Here is a 17,416-nt window from a genome sequence, read left to right as displayed (position 1 = left end):
CCCCTCCTGTCTTCTCCTATCATTTTGGATCTCCCCCTCCCCATCTCACTTTTAAATCTCTTACTAGCTCTTTCTTCAGTTAGTCCTGACGAAGGGTCTTGGCCTGAAACGTCGACTGTACCTCTTTCTCGAGATGCTGCCTGGCCTGCTGCGTTCACCTGCAACTTTGATGTGTGTTGCTTGAATTTCCAGCATCTGCAGAATTCCTCGTGTTTGCGTTTATTTGCATAGCCCTAGGAATCTAAATTTTCCTTCACTAAAAAGCTTAATAATCACAACCTAAAGTGGTGCTGCACTAAATACCTGAGGAAAACAGAACAGCAGCTATTTCCCAGTATAACCTGTTCACTCATTAACTTTGAACAGCTTATCTATTGAAATGAAAGGCAAAAATACAGCTGATTGAAACTGATCAACCAATAAAAGCTTTAGAGCTAAAAATTAAAAGCTAATATATGATAAAAGAGACTAGAGGAATGTAATTTAAATGAAAGCCTTTCATCGGACTCATGAGTTAGGGGACTAAATAATTAAATGTGAAATACCAAAGCTTGTGTTCTGCTTGTATTGTGTAGCCAGTACTTTGGTAAGAATAGGCTCAGTTGTAGATAAGTGTGAATGCAGCCAAACAAAAGATGCCGTGGTGCTTTGAACCAGTTAAAACAATAAGCAATGTTTGAACTGCTGGATGGAGGGTAAAGGCACTAGTAATCATTATTCTCCCATGTTGACTCAAGGCCTTTCAACAAAACAAACAGCTTCTTTTGTGATTGAATTGACATGGTGTTAACAATGCATTTAATGCCAATATCAGTATGAATTCAGTTAAACCTGTCCAGCCTGCTAGTACCAGGATCCCATCACTTTATGTATCTGTTAAAACTGCCAAAAAAACTTTAAACTCTTGCACCTTTAGCAAATACAGCTAATGCTCTTGGTATCATGTCAGCAGCTTCAGATATCTATTCAGCAAACCACTGAATTTCTACAAAAAGGTACCTGCAGCCTTTTCTGCCACTCTAGCTTCTACTGCTTTATCTTGCAATTCCAGATTCAGTTTTAATACTTCCATTTCTTCTTCATTTTCTGACAATTGATCTTGAAGCTAAAAAATACAAAGTATATTGCAATATATGTATTTGAATGATCAGTAATAGGTATCTTTTCTGGTCAGAAATAAATTAATTGCAAAAGTTAGCAAGCCAGTAAAATGAAATTAGGAAAATCTTTAAATGTTGTTACAAGAGGGAATTAATCGCAAAGTACTAAATTACTAATTCACCCTCATCAGATATATTCCGCAGTATGAAGTAATATTCAAACATGAGCTATCCCTGATATTTTAAGCTGATAATTAAATCCATCTGACTATTTCAATTTTAGTTTAGTAGTGAATATTAGTGACCCTAATGTATATCAACATACTTGGATTATATGCAAGTTAATCAAATTAAAAATTAAAATAGATTGTTTGTAAAACTGTCTTATCATGGGTATATAATGGGTTATTATTAAATATATTGTAAAGTCTATTCCAAATTTCACAGCAAGTTCAAAAGAAACATTTTATATAAAAATTATAGAACATATTTTAAAGCAACTCAGCACATTAATGATTTAATTGTTAATAGACAGAAATTCGGAAAAGCATTGCTAATGAAGTCAAGTGATATATTTGCCATAAATACAGAGCACTGTTCATCTAAACTTTTAAGAACAGACCTTTTTATTAGATTCTTTCACTGCATTCAGTTCCTTCAACAGGAAAGCAATTCTCCTGTTATCTTCTGAGTGCTTGTTAACTTGACCTGGAGTGAAAGGGTCATGCAATGCAATGGTACCTCCACTTTCAGCCCTCCTATTACAAATCAAAGACAGAAATCATTTAGAAGAGCTCAAAGTTCACTTGAATGCACAGATTTAGTTTAGAAGCTCATGGCACCTTTTTGATTGAAGACTTGGATTGAGCAAATAATGGCTGCATATAAAGTGGGCTAGTTATTCTAAAGCATGATATTTTTAATCTCTTGGGACTTTATATGTGTGGAGTGTATATTACTAGCTGTGCTACTGGCAATCTAAATCTGAAGAATTAAAAGTTACTACAATGAACTAACATGTAAAGACGGCTAATGTTAATAAAATATTGAGGAAATTATACAACCTTATATACTGAACTTAAAGTATTTCTAGGTTTATTTAAATTCAATGAAGAATATTTCAACAATCCTTTTCAATCATTGTTTCCCTACTAAAACCACTACATTATAGTTAACAACTGCATTCTTGACTATTTCCAACACATTGTGCTTATAAGATATAATCATTTATGGCATGGAATTTCTGCTCATCTTTCTTCCAAATCCTCTCATCAGAATTCCATTTTTGATGATTAGTCTTATTGATAAAACACAAACATAATTGTCATATGCACCTTATTTTACTCACATAACATAATGTCTTTGACAAACTTCATTAAATACTTCTCATGCTGACTGATAAATGATCTATAAACATCATGAAATTGTTAACAATGTGGTCCATCAATGAATTTATTCCAAACTACAATGCAAACTAATCCTTGTCTATCTTTGAAAACTGGTATGGCTCCGGAAGCAGGTATAGATCAGAGCTATGGCTCTCACTTTGTAAATTTGTTTATTATTGTCACATGTGCCACACGTTAAAAAAAACTTTGTTCTATGTGCCATCCAAACAAATCATTTCATCATATCAGTGAACTATGATAATAGAAGTCATGACTGGAGCTGCAGAGAGCAGTTTGTAATAAGTTGTCCTACTCTAGCACCATCTTGCCTATTTGGTCAAAACTGGTTAAAAAGGAGATTTGAAGTTGTCCAGCACCACCAAGAATTCAGGGCAACTCAAAGCCCTTTAGAACTCTTGGAGGACTTGTCAAGTGTCATCATTTTTGTAATTAGGGCATTCAAAAGACAATTTGTACATGGAAAGCTGCAATATACAAGGTAATAATTGCACCTTCTTTATTCCTGAGCTCTATCTATACCACTTCATCTAAGATCCCTACAGGATGTTCTTTTTATGTGCCACTGTAGCACAGAGATCTCGACAGGCAGCTAGCCAAGTGGAAATTACAGCTATAGCCAAGAAATGTGGTCAAAAAGAGACGTGCACAAGGATGGGAAATTTACAATTGAGGTATTATCTGAGTGGAAACCTATACAAGTCAGCAAGTACACAGGTGAGTCAATGGGATGAATTCAGATTAGAGATGGGCAGCAGAATTTTGTTCAGATAAGTGGTTGTAGTTTTGGAGAATGGCCAAGGAATGTGGAAGTTATTGAAAGGAGGGTGGGTGGGTGGGTTACACCTACACTAGAGGGGAACCAATATCCTCTCAGGGAGCTTTGGTACCACTATTCAGGAGTGCTTAAAGTTGTATGGAAGGGGTGCAGCATTGAGAGCTATGGTCAAGTAAGGGTGCAAGATCAGGCTGGGTCAGATTAATGAACACAGTAGGGCTGAAGAGTATTTGTTTGAAATGCAAGTATCATCACAGGGAAGGGTGATGAACTTAGATCCTGGAACAGTGATGCCATAACAAAAACTTGCCTGAGCGAAGGTCAGGACTGGCAGCTCAACATTCCAGAATTCAGAAGATTCACAGATGAGTAAGAGGGATGTTAAATTAGTTGTGCAATTGCACTGTTGACTGGGGAGAATGTTAGTGGCACAGAGAGGATGGCTCTTTCCGTAAGGTAATGTGGGTAGAGTTCAAGAATAAGAAATATGCAATTATAATATGCAGAGTAATCTGTTTAAATCCTACTCTCATCTCCACTCCTCATATTTTTTTCTAGTGTATTCCTGTTGTATCCCTTGAACTGCAAAGGTTCTTTATCCACATTGTCGATTTTCATCCTGTGCTCATTTTCAGAGTCCAACTCTAATTTTCTCTTTCCTTAAGATATAAGAGACTGCATTTGCTGGGATGTGGATTAACAAGAGAGCTGCTAGAGAAGATCAGCAGTTCTGTCCTGCTGCAGGATCTTGACCCAAAACTTAGACTATCCCTTTACCTCCACAAATGCTGCCTGACTTGCAGAGTTCTTCCACAGAGCTTGTTTTGGCTCCCTTTCAGAGTCATCGCTACCTCCAGTTCAGACAGTAGGCCTCTAATCCTTTTTTTTGATGATAAAACCACCATCTTCCACAGCTACCTCAACAACCTTTTACTTTGCTTCTAAAAATAATCCATTCAGTTCTCCCAGTTTCACAGTATCCACTACATCTCTTCTTCCATTTGGAACTTCCAATATATTTCCACATTCCTCAACCTTTACCCCTTGTGCTCACTTTATTTCTTGCATTTCTTCTCCAACCACTTCTATGCCTTTTCAGAATCAGGATAGGATTTCTTTTATTCTCACTTTGCAACAAACCAGCTTCACATTCAATAAATTCTGCAATTTCCAGCAGCTCCAATGCGAACCTCAGATAAATTTTACTCAATTTTCCCCTTTCACCATCCCAAGGGAAGCTTTTCCCTCCTCCTGACATTATGATTCAGTCTTCCATCTCTATCAACAACCATTACCATTTTCAGAGCAACTCCTTGTCAACTGCAGGAAATGCAACACATATCCTTTTACTTCCTCTGCTTCATGTCCTTGAAACACTCTTTCCAAATGAAATTGTGATCTACTTGTACCTCTTCCAGTTTTGTAACACTCCATACATTGTACACAATGTGGTTTCCTGTGCATTACAGAAATAAAGCACAGATTTGGTGATCACTTGCAGAACATTGAGCGCTAATTGAGCTTTTTATTGTCTGTCAGTTTAATGCTATCTTAGTTAATAATTAGCATAATGGTATATGAATTATTGTTATTTGAAAATTACTTAAAAGTTTTTTTTTGAAGAGGTAATGCACTCACCTATTCAAAAATGCATTAAATAAAGATACAAGAAAACCCAAAACTGCTGGAAAACGAAATAACCAGAATTGCCATATATGCTGAATAATGCCCTTGGCAATTCAGAGTTCTGTGAATATTGGAGGGAATGTTAGCCCAGAAGGTTAAATTATTTACGGAACTGAACACATGCAATGGAGAATGAAACTGGAAGAAGTGAATTGCTTCTTTACAGGAAAGGAAATGGGTTTAAATTCACAAAGTTTCATGCTCAGACCTGCTGCCAAGAGAACCAAACTGACAATCACAAAGCTGTACACTCCATTAACAAAGAATATTTGCTGAATCCTTGAAATTTCTTGATTCTATTTCATTGTATAGAACAAAGTATGCAGAAAACTGAACTATTGGATCATTTGTTTGTATGATGGGGTTGAGGAAGGAGGAGTTCACAGTAGGGGATTAGGCAGTACAATGGAAATTTGTGCAGACTGGCATATTTGGGAACTATGATTTAAGTAATAATGTGCCAAAAGCCATTTTTCGAATTGACTAGTTGTGAAGCTTCTAGGTGAAAGAAGCCATGCTTTTAAGGATACATTGCAGCTTATTTTGTCCTTAAATGTTCTTATCAGACACTAACAATCCACAACTCAGATCTTACTCAGCAAATCAGAAAACATAGGTTTTCTCATTAAATAAAATTTCAGAATAACTAAAATAAATAAAGTTTATTCTGGCATGCATATTTTTCACCTTGAAGACAGCGAGTATCTGGAATGCAAGCCTGTGTCCATAGTGAAGCACGCGCTCTTACAACATTTAGAAGTATCTGAACAAGTGCGTGGTTTGCCAAACTATTGAAGATAAAGGACCAAGTCCTTTAGTGCATGTGACAAGGGAAATTAAGGACTGCATAAAAGCCAAGGAAAGAGCATATAAGGTAGCAAAAGTGAATGAGAAGTTGGATGATTGGGAAGCTTTTAAAATCCAACAAAAGGCAACTAAAAAAGCGATAAGAAGGGAAAAGATGAAATATGAGGGCAAACTAGCCCTCATAGTATATGCATGATACTAAAAGTTTTTTTCAGTTATATAAAGAATAAAAGGGAGGTGATATTGCACCACTGCAAAATAATGCTGATGAGGTAGTAATGGGGGGGGGGGGTACGACAAAGAAATGACAGATATTAAAAGGACTAGGTAAGGGAATGCGGAGAGGATGTTTCCTCTGGTGGGGGTAACCAGAACTAGAGGGCACAGTCTCAAAATTGAGGGGCGACCTTTTAGAACAGAAGTAAGGAAGAATTTTTTTAGCCAAAGAGGTGAATCTGTGGAATGCTCTGCCACAGACTGCGGTGGAGGCCAAGTCCATAGGTATATTCAAAGCGGAAGTTGATTATTTCCTGATTGGTTGGGGCATGAAGGGATATGGTGAGAGGGCAGGTGTATAGGGTTGAATGGCATCTGGGATCAGCCATGATGAAATGGTGGAGCAGACTTGATGGACTGAATGACCTAATTCTGCTCCTATGTCTTATGGTCTTATTAGCACAGATGTGTAACTGATAGTCAACACTGAAATAATTAGTTGAAGGACCTGTGTCACTGCTGTAAGATTTTATGTTTGATGCATTACTGAAACTGTGAAATTTGTTTTCACCCTAACTGGCAAAAGATTTATGCTGATGCAGTTACCCTATCACACAAAATGGATCTTGCTCAGTTCTTCACTGATTCTCAGCCATGCACTATTCACTTGATGATGGAACAAAAATATTATTTTATTTTAGACACTGCCAATAACATCCTGGAATAAAAGAGAAAAAATAATCTATGATTTATTTAATGACTTCTTCCCTATTAAAAACTGAGTACTCATGCTGGTGTTAAAACTGAAAAGCATGTCATTTACCTTCTTACAATTAAATTGTAACATACTTCAAACGAATGCATTCTCTTTTGCTAATAAATACTATGTAGTTGAAAACTAAATGCATCAAAGACACATAAAAGGAAATATATAATGTAATTTTAAAAAAACCTAGAATACAAACCATTTAAGTTTCCAAATTCTCAGAGATTTATAGTTAATTTAAAATAGCTGCTGCGTTTGATCTAAATTAAGGATAAAACTTGTCATTTAAAAAAAACTGTGTCAATTCTAATTTTACTTTTGAAAATTAAATTCAAATTGAAATTGTTAAATTTCTACAAACTGCACTAAATTTAATGCTGCTCATCTCTTCATAGCTGTGCTACACTTTAACAAGAAATAGTGATGTCAGTCATTTTAATTAATACTTCACCAGAATCTTTGTGATACGTCTTAGAATGGTTAAAACTATATTATACTTCGATGTTACACAAATTACTATTTGATTTCTTGTAAATACTGTATGGCTGATCACCAAAGCCTTCCAAGAGGATCAGCTACAGTTGCAATTATTTTTAAGAGTGGTGGGTGCCTGGAATGTGCTGCGTCTGGTGGTGGTAGAGGCAAAAACATTACGGACTTCTAAGAGACTTTTAGATAAGCACATGAATGTGAGGAAAATGGAAGGATATGGATATTATGTAGACATAACAGATGAGTTTAGTTGGCCACTTGATTACTAATTTATTTGGTTCTGCACTAGACTGTGGACCAAAGGGCCTGTCCCTGTGCTGGGCTGTACTATTCCATGTTCTGTGTAATTCACAATGAAAGTTACAGAATATATCACAGGAACTTATTCTATTATTGCCTGTACTGATTCTTTGAAACGGCCATGCAATTAGTCCCAAATCACCACAAAATCATCTGTGGTTACGTAAATTTTCCACTCAGATTATTTGATGTGTTCCCTTGAAACAGGAATGAACTGAACTGAGCTGGATTTGATCCACCATTTGAACTCAGCCCCTGCACATACTTGGACCCGATGTGGAGGGCTGCATGAAATGACTATACAGCTGCTGTATTTGGACACTGAGGCCTCAGTAGCTACTAGAACTTTGAAAACTCTGACAAGGAGCAGGAAGCAACTCAGAGCCCTTCTGTAGCCAAATTTGGAAGAGATGCTCTTTATCTATTTAAATAGCTTAAGATATCTCCAATAAAAGAAATTACAGTTGCTACATAGCTAAAACTATTAAAAATAAAACAATTTATAAACTAAGTGACATACTGCCAATTATTTATTATTGCACATTTCATTCCATATGCATCCTTTAACATTGAACTTCATTAGATTTTGCTCTCTTCACAATTGTTTGCTTTCATATAAATCTTTAATCTTTATAATTGTTGAATGTTCTTGTGGCATGTCGCACCTTTACCAACGCATTACAGCAAATTCCTAATCAGTGTATTCCGGTTAATTAGATAATCGGTTAACTGCAGCAGCCAGTTATTTGGGACAACTCTTAAAGAACTAAAACTAATCGAGAAAATAGCTAGAATTCCCTTCATTTATTTGGGGCACTCTACCACTTAATTGAGACAAAGACTGTTGCCAATTTCTAATAAGTGTCAGTTGTGTGGCTGTTAAGACTCTACACCAGCCTTTCTCAAACTTATTGCCCTGGAGAAACCCTTGAATAATTTTCAGGTCTCAGGGAACCCCTGCAAAAAAATTATTAAACCTACAGCTTACAGTACGTTAGTGTGATCAGTAATTTGTAGATACAATAATCCAGGTTCAGAGAAAGGGTCTCTCACTCAATCATACAGTTGCATTGAAGGGAAGGATAAATACTGCAATTTTATTTTGCAATTCTTCCAGGTGGTTTTCAATAAGACTCGAGACTTTCTGATCCTTCCTCACTCTCAAGCCCGAACAGCAGTGGAAACATTTCAAGACTTCCTTTTGCAACATGATATTTTGAAAGATTCAGTTTCCTTTTAAATCCAAGTATTCTGTCACTTGAAATCAAAATATCTTCTCCAGGGCCTTGCAGAGACTTGTTCAAATGGTTCATATGATCAAAAATTGTCTGCTAAGTTGTCTAGTTTCTGGAACCATTCTTCACCTTCAAAGTACTCAGCAAAATCTGCCTACTATTTTCTTGAAAGTACTCCTGTAATTCACCTTTCAGCTCAAACACCCTGTTGAGAACTCTTCCTCTGCTAAGCCACCAGATTTCTGTATATAGAGGAGATTGCTGTGCTCTTTGTCCAGGTTTTCACAGCTTTTTAAACATTCTCAAGAAAACTGGTCTCTGCTTAATAAAGTTAACCATTTTTGCAGCATCATCCAGAACTTTTTCATTTCATCTCCAAGAGTTTTTGACACCAGCACCTCTCTGTGAAGAAAGCAGTGTGTTGTGACAACATCAGGATTTTTATTTTTTACAAGAGAAATGAAAACTTTCATGGAGCAACTACTGATGGGGCACCATCAGTACAAATGCCAACACAGGTCCTCCAAGACAGACCTTTTGTTTCCAGATATGAAGACAAAACATTAAATATATCTTGGTCTTTGCTTGTTTCAGGCAGTTCTTTACAACAGAAAAAAATCCTTGAATTTCACCATAATTTACAAATCTTACAAATGCTACAACATGACATTTCTTGGTGAAATCTGTTGACTCAACAACCTGGATAGAGAAGTTGCTTTTCAGTTTATCGCACAAAACCTCTTCAGCATCATGTGACATGTCATCAATATGTCAACTTATTGTACTGTTTGAAAATGGCTGCCTTCTTGCCTGAATAAAAACCATGCAAGAGCCCATTCTTGAGCTACCATGTGCGGACAACTGTGCTCTTCCCACACACACACACACAGCGGACAGGCTACAGACTGCAGTCACAGTTCACCAAAGCTGCAAGGGCCTTTGGGTTAACGGTCAGTCTGAAGAAAACAATGATCCTCCATCAGAAGCACCCTCATGGCATTTATAACCCACCTTGAATCACCATTGATGATCACCCTCTCACTACGGTTGAGCAGTTCACCTGCCTGGGCAGCGTCATCTCCAACTATACTATGGCAGTAAGCAACACTGACAATTGACTTGTCAGAGCTAGCAGTGCCTTCGGACACCTCCAGAAACGTGTGTGGAAGAACCTCCAGCTGTGTCTGTCCACAAAAATCCAGGTGTACAAGGCTGCCAGCATGACAACACTGCTATATGGTTCTGAAGCCTGGGTCTTGTACCATAAGCAAATCCAATTGCTCGAGTACTTCCATCAGCACTGCCTCTGGTCCATTGTGGATTTCAGCTGGCAGGATCATGTCCTCAACAATGATGGCCTGGAGAAGGCTCAACTTCCAAGCATTGAAGCCACTTTGTTGTTCAGGCAGCTCTGCTGGCCAGGCCACGTGTCTCGCATGGACAACTCTAAGTTAACAAAAGCAGTACTCTACGGAGAACTCTCTCAGGCCAAGAGAGATCATGGTGCTCTGCGCAAGAGGTACAAAGACCTCTCTCAGGCAAATATCAAGGTTAATGAATGGCAGCAGCTGGCTTGACAGAGATCGCTGGAGACTGCGGATCCATGGTGTAGCCAAGAATTTTGTAGAATCCAGAACAGCGACTGCCGAAGAGACAAGTTGAAGTAGGAAGGATCCTCCTACCCAAACACCTGCATCCCAGCCATTCCTGTGTCCCTAGTGCTCCAGAGTCTGTAGATCCAGAACTGACCTCTGCGTTTACCTACGATCATGCCGTTGCTCCTGAGGACTCTTCTTCACTCCTGATTTTTGCAAATGAAGAACCAGCCATCATCATCATTGAACGTGAAACCTTTTCAATTTCTTGTACTGCATCTTGGCCTAACATTTTACCCACCATAATTTTACAAGCTTGCACTATTAATCTAATCTAATTAGGTTCTCACCAACTGTGTAACCGTTCTTTTTCTGGGTAATAAGTTCTGCTACTAAATAACTTGCTTCCTGAACCTTTTTACTGACTGTGATTATATTCGAAAAGCTTTACTGTTTTGAAATTCCAATAGCTGTTTACAATAATCAGCACTTCTATGTGTCATACAGCCATGATTTGTAAAACATAAATTTACAGCACATTACAGGTCTTTCAGCCTACAATGGTGTGCCTACTTGCAGCTAAATATCTCTTCAATTTTGCTGGAGCCATTGCTGCATTCGTAAGTTGTTTGCCACAGGTTAGGCACAATGGAATAGGACAACTTGGATCACTAATCCATGTGAAACTAATTGATAAGAAGCTTTCATTGTAAAGACGGACTTTTAATTTGTCTGTTGTTGCACCAGCACAGTGAAATGACTCAGAAAATTGTAATTCAAAAATGGCCACATTGAACCATCAGACATGTCTGTAAAACACAGGGGTTAATAAAATATAAAAACGGATGAGTCCATCCAGTGCTTAGAAAACGCACTTCACGCTTCTCATCAGCTTACCACCCTCCCCTCTGTGCAATACAGCACTGACCAATTATCAGTGGCCACCCCTATCTTGTGCCAAAAACTGAGAATGGACTCAATCAAATAAACTAGGTCCTACTTGAGGCCAGTTCATTGGCTATATTTAGGAGGGAGTTAGATATGGCCCTTGTGGCTACGGGGGTCAGGGGGTATGGAGGGAAGGCTGGGGCGGGGTTCTGAGTTGGATGATCAGCCATGATCATAATAAATGGTGGTGCAGGCTCGAAGGGCCGAATGGCCTACTCCTGCACCTATTTTCTATGTTTCTATGTTTCTACTGCGCACTGCCATACTGGGCTGAGAGACCTCTAACAAGATTGCTAACGGGGCTGCTCAGTCACTGCCCACCATTGTCAGCACTAGCTTTGTGCATCGCGTGAAGTTCAAAAAGCGATGTTTATTTTTTAAAATCACGATCTCTCACGGAACCCCGATTGAGAAACGCTGCTCTACACCGTGCTAAGTGTGAACAGTTTGTAAATAGTGTCAGTTGCATGTGTTTGTGTTCAAAAAATGATTTGTGTTACTGATAGCTGGCAAGAAATTAGCGGTAAGACAATCCAGAACTCTTTACCTCACCATGGTTTCAAACGTTCAGGCTTGCAGAAGCCAGAAACTGCCATTAGACATTATGAAGTGAACAGTTTTTAAAAAGCGTCAGTTACGTGTGCTTGTGTAATACGTATGGGTTGACAGATGTAAATTCAAAATGCAGTGATTTTTGATAATTTTGCTATTTATGTTGGATTTATTCAGGAAGGCAATGAAGAGAGTCCATTATCTGTACTGCATGTCCGCGCTGATGTTGTGTACAGTCAATCAAAAGAACAGAGCAGTGATGGAAGAATTCATTAATATATATACTTCATACTTCATTGTCGCCAAACAATTGATACTAGAACGTACAATCATCACAGCGATATTTGATTCTGCGCTTCCCACTCCCTGGATTACAAATCAATAGTAAATATTAAAAATTTAAATTATAAATTTAAATTTAAAAAGCAACCAGAAGTCGTGATACATGTTGGGACCAACGACATAGGCAGGAAGAGGGATGAGGTCCTGAAGTGTGAGTTTCGGGAACTAGGCAGAAAGCTGAAGAACAGGACCTCAAGGGTGGCGTTCTCAGGATTCCTGCCAGTGCTACGTGACAGTGATGGTAAATATTGGAGGAGATGGCAGTTGAATACGTGGCTGAGGAGTTGGTGCATGGAGCAGGGTTTTAGATTTTTAGATCATTGGGATCTCTTCCGGGGAAGGTGGGACCTGTACAGGTTGGATCGGTTGCACCTGAACTCGAGGGGGAGCAATATTCTTGCAGGTCGGTTTGCTAGCATGGTTCGGGAGGGTTTAAACTAATTTGCGAGGGGGATGGGACCCAGAGCGATAGAGCAGTGAAAGAAGTGCATGGAGTAAAGCCAGATCTAACATACAGAGAGGCTTTGAGGAAAGAGAAGCAGAATAAATGTTGTAAAGACAGTAAGGTAGAAGGGCTGAAATGTGTGTACCTCAGTGCAAGAAGCATCAGGAACAAAGGTAATGAACTGAGAGCTTGGATACATACATGGAATGATGATGTAGTGGCCATTACAGAGACTTGGCTGGCACCAGGGCAGGAATGGATTCTCAGTATTCCTGGATTTCAGTGCTTTAAAAGGGATAGGGAGGGCGGTAAAAGGGGAGGAGGGGTGGCATTACTGGTCAGGGATATTATTACAGCTACAGAAAGGGTGGGTAACGTAGCAGGATCCTCTTTTGAGTCAATATGTGTGGAAGTCAGGAACAGGAAGGGAGCAGTTACTCTATTGGGGGTATTCTATAGGCCCCCTGGTAGCAGCAGAGATACAGAGGAGCAGATTGGGAGGCAGATTTTGGAAAGATGCAAAAATAACAGGGTTGTTATCATGGGTGACTTTAACTTCCCTAATATCGATCGGCACCTGATTAGTTCCAAGGGTTTAGATGGGGCAGAGTTTGTTAAGTATGTCCAGGACGGATTCCTGTCACAGTATGTGGACAGGCCGACCAGGCTGAATGCCATACTAGATCTGGTACTAGGTAATGAACCGGGTCAGGTCACAGATCTCTCAGTGGGTGAGCATCTGGGGGACAGTGACCACTGCTCCCTGGCCTTTAGCATTATCATGGAAAAGGACAGAATCAGAGAGGACAGGAAAATTTTTAATTGGGGAAAGGCAAATTATGAGGCTATAAGGCTAGAACCTGCGGGTGTGAATTGGGATGATGTTTTTGCAGGGAAATGTACTATAGACATGTGGTCGATGTTTAGCGATCTCTTACAGGATGTTAGGGAAAAATTTGTCCTGGTGAGGAAGATAAAGGATGGTAGGGTGAAGAAATCATGGGTGACAAGTGAGGTGGAAAATCTAGTCAGGTGGAAGAAGGCAGCATACATGAGGTTTAGGAAGCAAGGATCAGATGGGTCTATTGAGGAATATAGGGAAGCAAGAAAGGAGCTTAAGGGGCTGAGAAGAGCAAGAAGGGGGCATGAGAAGGCCTTGGTGAGTAGGGTAAAGGAAAACCCCAAGGCATTCTTCAATTATGTGAGGGAAAAAAAGATGACAGGAGTGAAGGTAGGACCGATTAGAGATAAAGGTGGGAAGATGTGCCTGGAGGCTGTGGAAGTGAGCGAGGTCCTCAATGAATACTTCTCTTCGGTATTCACCAATGAGAGGGAACTTGAGGATGGTGAGGACAATATGAGTGAGGTTGATGTTCTGGAGCATGTTGATATTAAGGGAGAGGAGGTGTTGGAGTTGTTAAAATACATTAGGACAGATAAGTGCCTGGGGCCTGACTGAATATTCCCCAGGCTGCTCCACGAGGCGAGAGAAGAGATTGCTGAGCCTCTGGCTAGGATCTTTATGTCCTCGTTGTCCACAGGAATGGTACCGGAAGATTGGAGGGAGGCAAATGTTGTCCCCTTGTTCAAAAAAGGTAGTAGGGATAGTCCGGGTAATTATAGACCAGTGAGCCTTACGTCTGTGGTAGGAAAGCTGTTGGAAAAGATTCTTAGAGATAGGATCTATAGGCATTTAGAGAATCATGGTCTGATCAGGGACAGTCAGCATGGCTTTGTGAAGGGCAGATCGTGTCTAACAAGCCTGATAGAGTTCTTTGAGGAGGTGACCAGGCATATAGATGAGGGTAGTGCAGTGGATGTGATCTATATGGATTTTAGTAAGGCATTTGACAAGGTTCCACACAGTAGGCTTATTCAGAAAGTTAGAAGGCATGGGATCCAGGGAAATTTGGCCAGCTGGGTTCGGAATTGGCTTGCCTGCAGAAGGCAGAGGGTGGTGGTGGAGGGAGTATATTCAGATTGGAGGATTGTGACCAGTGGTGTCCCACAAAGATCTGTTCTGGGACCTCTAATTTTCGTGATTTTTATTAACGACCTGGATGTGGGGGTAGAAGGGTGAGTTGGCAAGTTTGCAGACGACACAAAGGTTGGTGGTGTTGTAGATAGTGTAGAGGATTGTCAAAGATTGCAGAGAGACATTGATAGGATGCAGAAGTGGGCTGAGAAGTGGCAGATGGAGTTCAACCCGGAGAAGTGTGAGGTGGTACACTTTGGAAGGACAAACTCCAAGGTAGAGTACAAAGTAAATGGCAGGATACTTGGTAGAGTGGAGAAGCAGAGGGATCTCGGGGTACATGTCCACAGATCCCTGAAAGTTGCCTCTCAGGTGGATAGGGTAGTTAAGAAAGCTTATGGGGTGTTAACTTTCATAAGTCGAGGGATAGAGTTTAAGAGTCGCAATGTAATGATGCAGCTCTAAAACTCTGGTTAGGCCACACTTGGAGTACTGTGTCCAGTTCTGGTCACCTCTCTATAGGAAGGATGTGGAAGCACTGGAAAGGGTAGAGAGGAGATTTACCAGGATGCTGCCTGGTTTAGAAAGTATGCATTGACTTCCGGGGTTGAGTATGGAGTGAGTCGGTGCGTGTGAGTGTGGCTCCCGATTTTTATTGAAAATCTACCTGTTTATCTTTGCCGTATGCTCGAGATAACTGAATATTTACCATTGTGAACAACGTGGGACATAGCTGGACATTGAAATGGCAAGTAGAATGTACCTTCGAAGTAAAACTGGGGAACAAGATAGCGAAGCCCCGAGCAAGAAGGCTGAGGTTACAGTAACGACGCCGTTGCACGCTGCTGGACCTGGACCCGGACCTGCGCTACCCGATGACTTGGAGAGGCTTCGTTTAGTACTTATTTCTGACATGACGCAAGCGGTGCATTCTGCTCTAAAAAGAGAACTTGAAGATGCTTTATCACCAGTGAATGCTACCATGGAAGAAATTATGTCTTCTTACGAGTCGCACGACGAACGCATTTGTGAGGTTGAAGACAGCCTGAATGATTACGGTGACCAACTGGTGAGCGCCGAAGCCGCTATTGCAGCGTTGCAGAGCGAAAACGCATTTCTGAAGGGAAAGCTAGATGACCTCGAAAATCGGTTGCAGAGATCCAATTTGAGAGTGGTCGGCATTCCTGAAAATTTGGAAGGTTCGGACCCTGTTAAATTTATGACCGAGTTTTTTGACGAAGTGCTGGGGACAAATTTTTTCCCAAGGCCTCTCGTACTTTCACGTGCTCACCGAGTCGGACGTAAACCATCCAGTGTCTCTGGAGCCAAGCAAACGAAACCAAGAACATTCCTGGTTTGCTTTCACTCCTATCAAGATAAGCAATGCATCATCAATAGACGGAAGCAGGAGCTGTATTTCCGCGGACACCGCGTGTTTTTTTTATAAAGATTTTAGTGCGGAGCTGGGTAAAAAACAAGCAGCTTTCAAGGAGGTGAGATCCCTGCTTTACAAGAAAGGAGTCAGGTTTGGCCTCTTGTATCCTGCCCAGCTCCGGGTCATGCATGCAAGTAAAAAGCATTATTTCCATACACCAGAGGCGGCCAAAGAGTTTTACCATTCGCGCTGGGGAGAAGAAGAACGAGAAGAGCAATGACTTTTTTTTTTAGGTTATTCATGCAGCATTGAAGGGGCCTCATGCTGAGGCAAACAGTTAATTTTCATAATCCATTTCTTTGTTCATATTTTCCAGTTTAATTTGTGGAACGCCATCGGGTCAAACTGCTATGCTGCCAAAACTGATTAACGAAAACTTTCAACCAGCAAAATGTAAATATTTGGGATTTGTATCTCAGGCGTTTCAGTTGCCTAGTGTTTTTTTTTGTTTTTAATGCTTAGCTTGACCTGTGTCATCTTTAGCCTATATGTTATATTAAAGGTAATACAAGTGATAGGATAAATTTTAAGGAGGGGAGCCACCCTGCATTAGATTGAAGGTTGGGCTGTATGGGGAATGCCTTGGAAGTTTTTTGTTGGGTACTGCCTGCGATCATCCTCAATTGGGGAGGTAGATCTAGGTTTCGGGGGTTAATTGGGTTTTTTTTGTTGTTTGTGTAAAGGGGTGGGGGGAGGGGGGGAGTGTTTTGGGGGATTACCATGGCAGTTTATTCTTTTGTGTGTTACAGATTGATCAGACTTTCTTTTCATTGTGCGTTATTGTGTGCAATTTATGCCCTCGCACTGTTTTGGATTGTAGGCCCTGTGTGTCTTTTGATATGGTTAACGTGAGTGCTGCTGATGGAGGCCACCCTGTGAGGTTTATTTCTTGGAATGTAAAGGGGTTTAATGGTCCGGTTAAAAGAGCTAAAGTTTTCTCTCATATGAAACAATTAAAAGCAGATATACTACTTCTACAAGAGACACATTTAAGAGTGGAGGACCATAATAGACTTCGTAAAGCATGGATTAGTCAGGTTTTTCATTCCAGATTTAATAGGAGGTCCAGGGGGGTGGCAATATTAATCACCAAAAGAATGCAGTTCACACCATCTGATGTAATCAGTGACCCTAATGGTCGCTTTATTATAGTCTCTGGCTCTCTCTTTCAGATACCTGTTATTTTGGTAAATGTTTATGCTCCTAATTGGGACAATGTCCAATTTGCAAATAAGGTTTTGTCATTAATACCTAACCTGAATACACATAAGCTAATCTTTTCCAGAGATTTGAACTATGCTATTGACCCACTGCTTGACAGGTCTTGCCCTAGGGGAA

The 17,416-nt window shown here is 40.0% G+C and overlaps 1 protein-coding gene across 4 annotated transcripts in view; it reads right to left on the bottom strand.

Annotated features, from left to right (window-relative positions):
* Window positions 1-17,416, bottom strand: part of mipol1 (mirror-image polydactyly 1) — a 414,667-nt gene that overhangs the window by 245,395 nt on the left and 151,856 nt on the right. For all 4 annotated transcript variants that reach the window (XM_063050030.1, XM_063050040.1, XM_063050047.1 and 1 more), the window contains exons 4-5: window positions 1,723-1,858; window positions 1,000-1,105 (exon numbers count right to left, since the gene is read on the bottom strand). In XM_063050030.1, coding sequence (XP_062906100.1) covers window positions 1,000-1,105; window positions 1,723-1,858 — 242 coding nt within the window. The remainder of the gene's footprint in view (window positions 1-999; window positions 1,106-1,722; window positions 1,859-17,416) is intronic.

Source organism: Mobula hypostoma, chromosome 1 (assembly GCF_963921235.1).
Source record: "Mobula hypostoma chromosome 1, sMobHyp1.1, whole genome shotgun sequence".
Lineage (NCBI taxonomy): Eukaryota > Metazoa > Chordata > Chondrichthyes > Myliobatiformes > Myliobatidae > Mobula > Mobula hypostoma.
The sequence above is the reverse complement of the archived record's forward strand: the minus strand, read 5'-3'. Positions and strand labels throughout refer to the sequence as shown.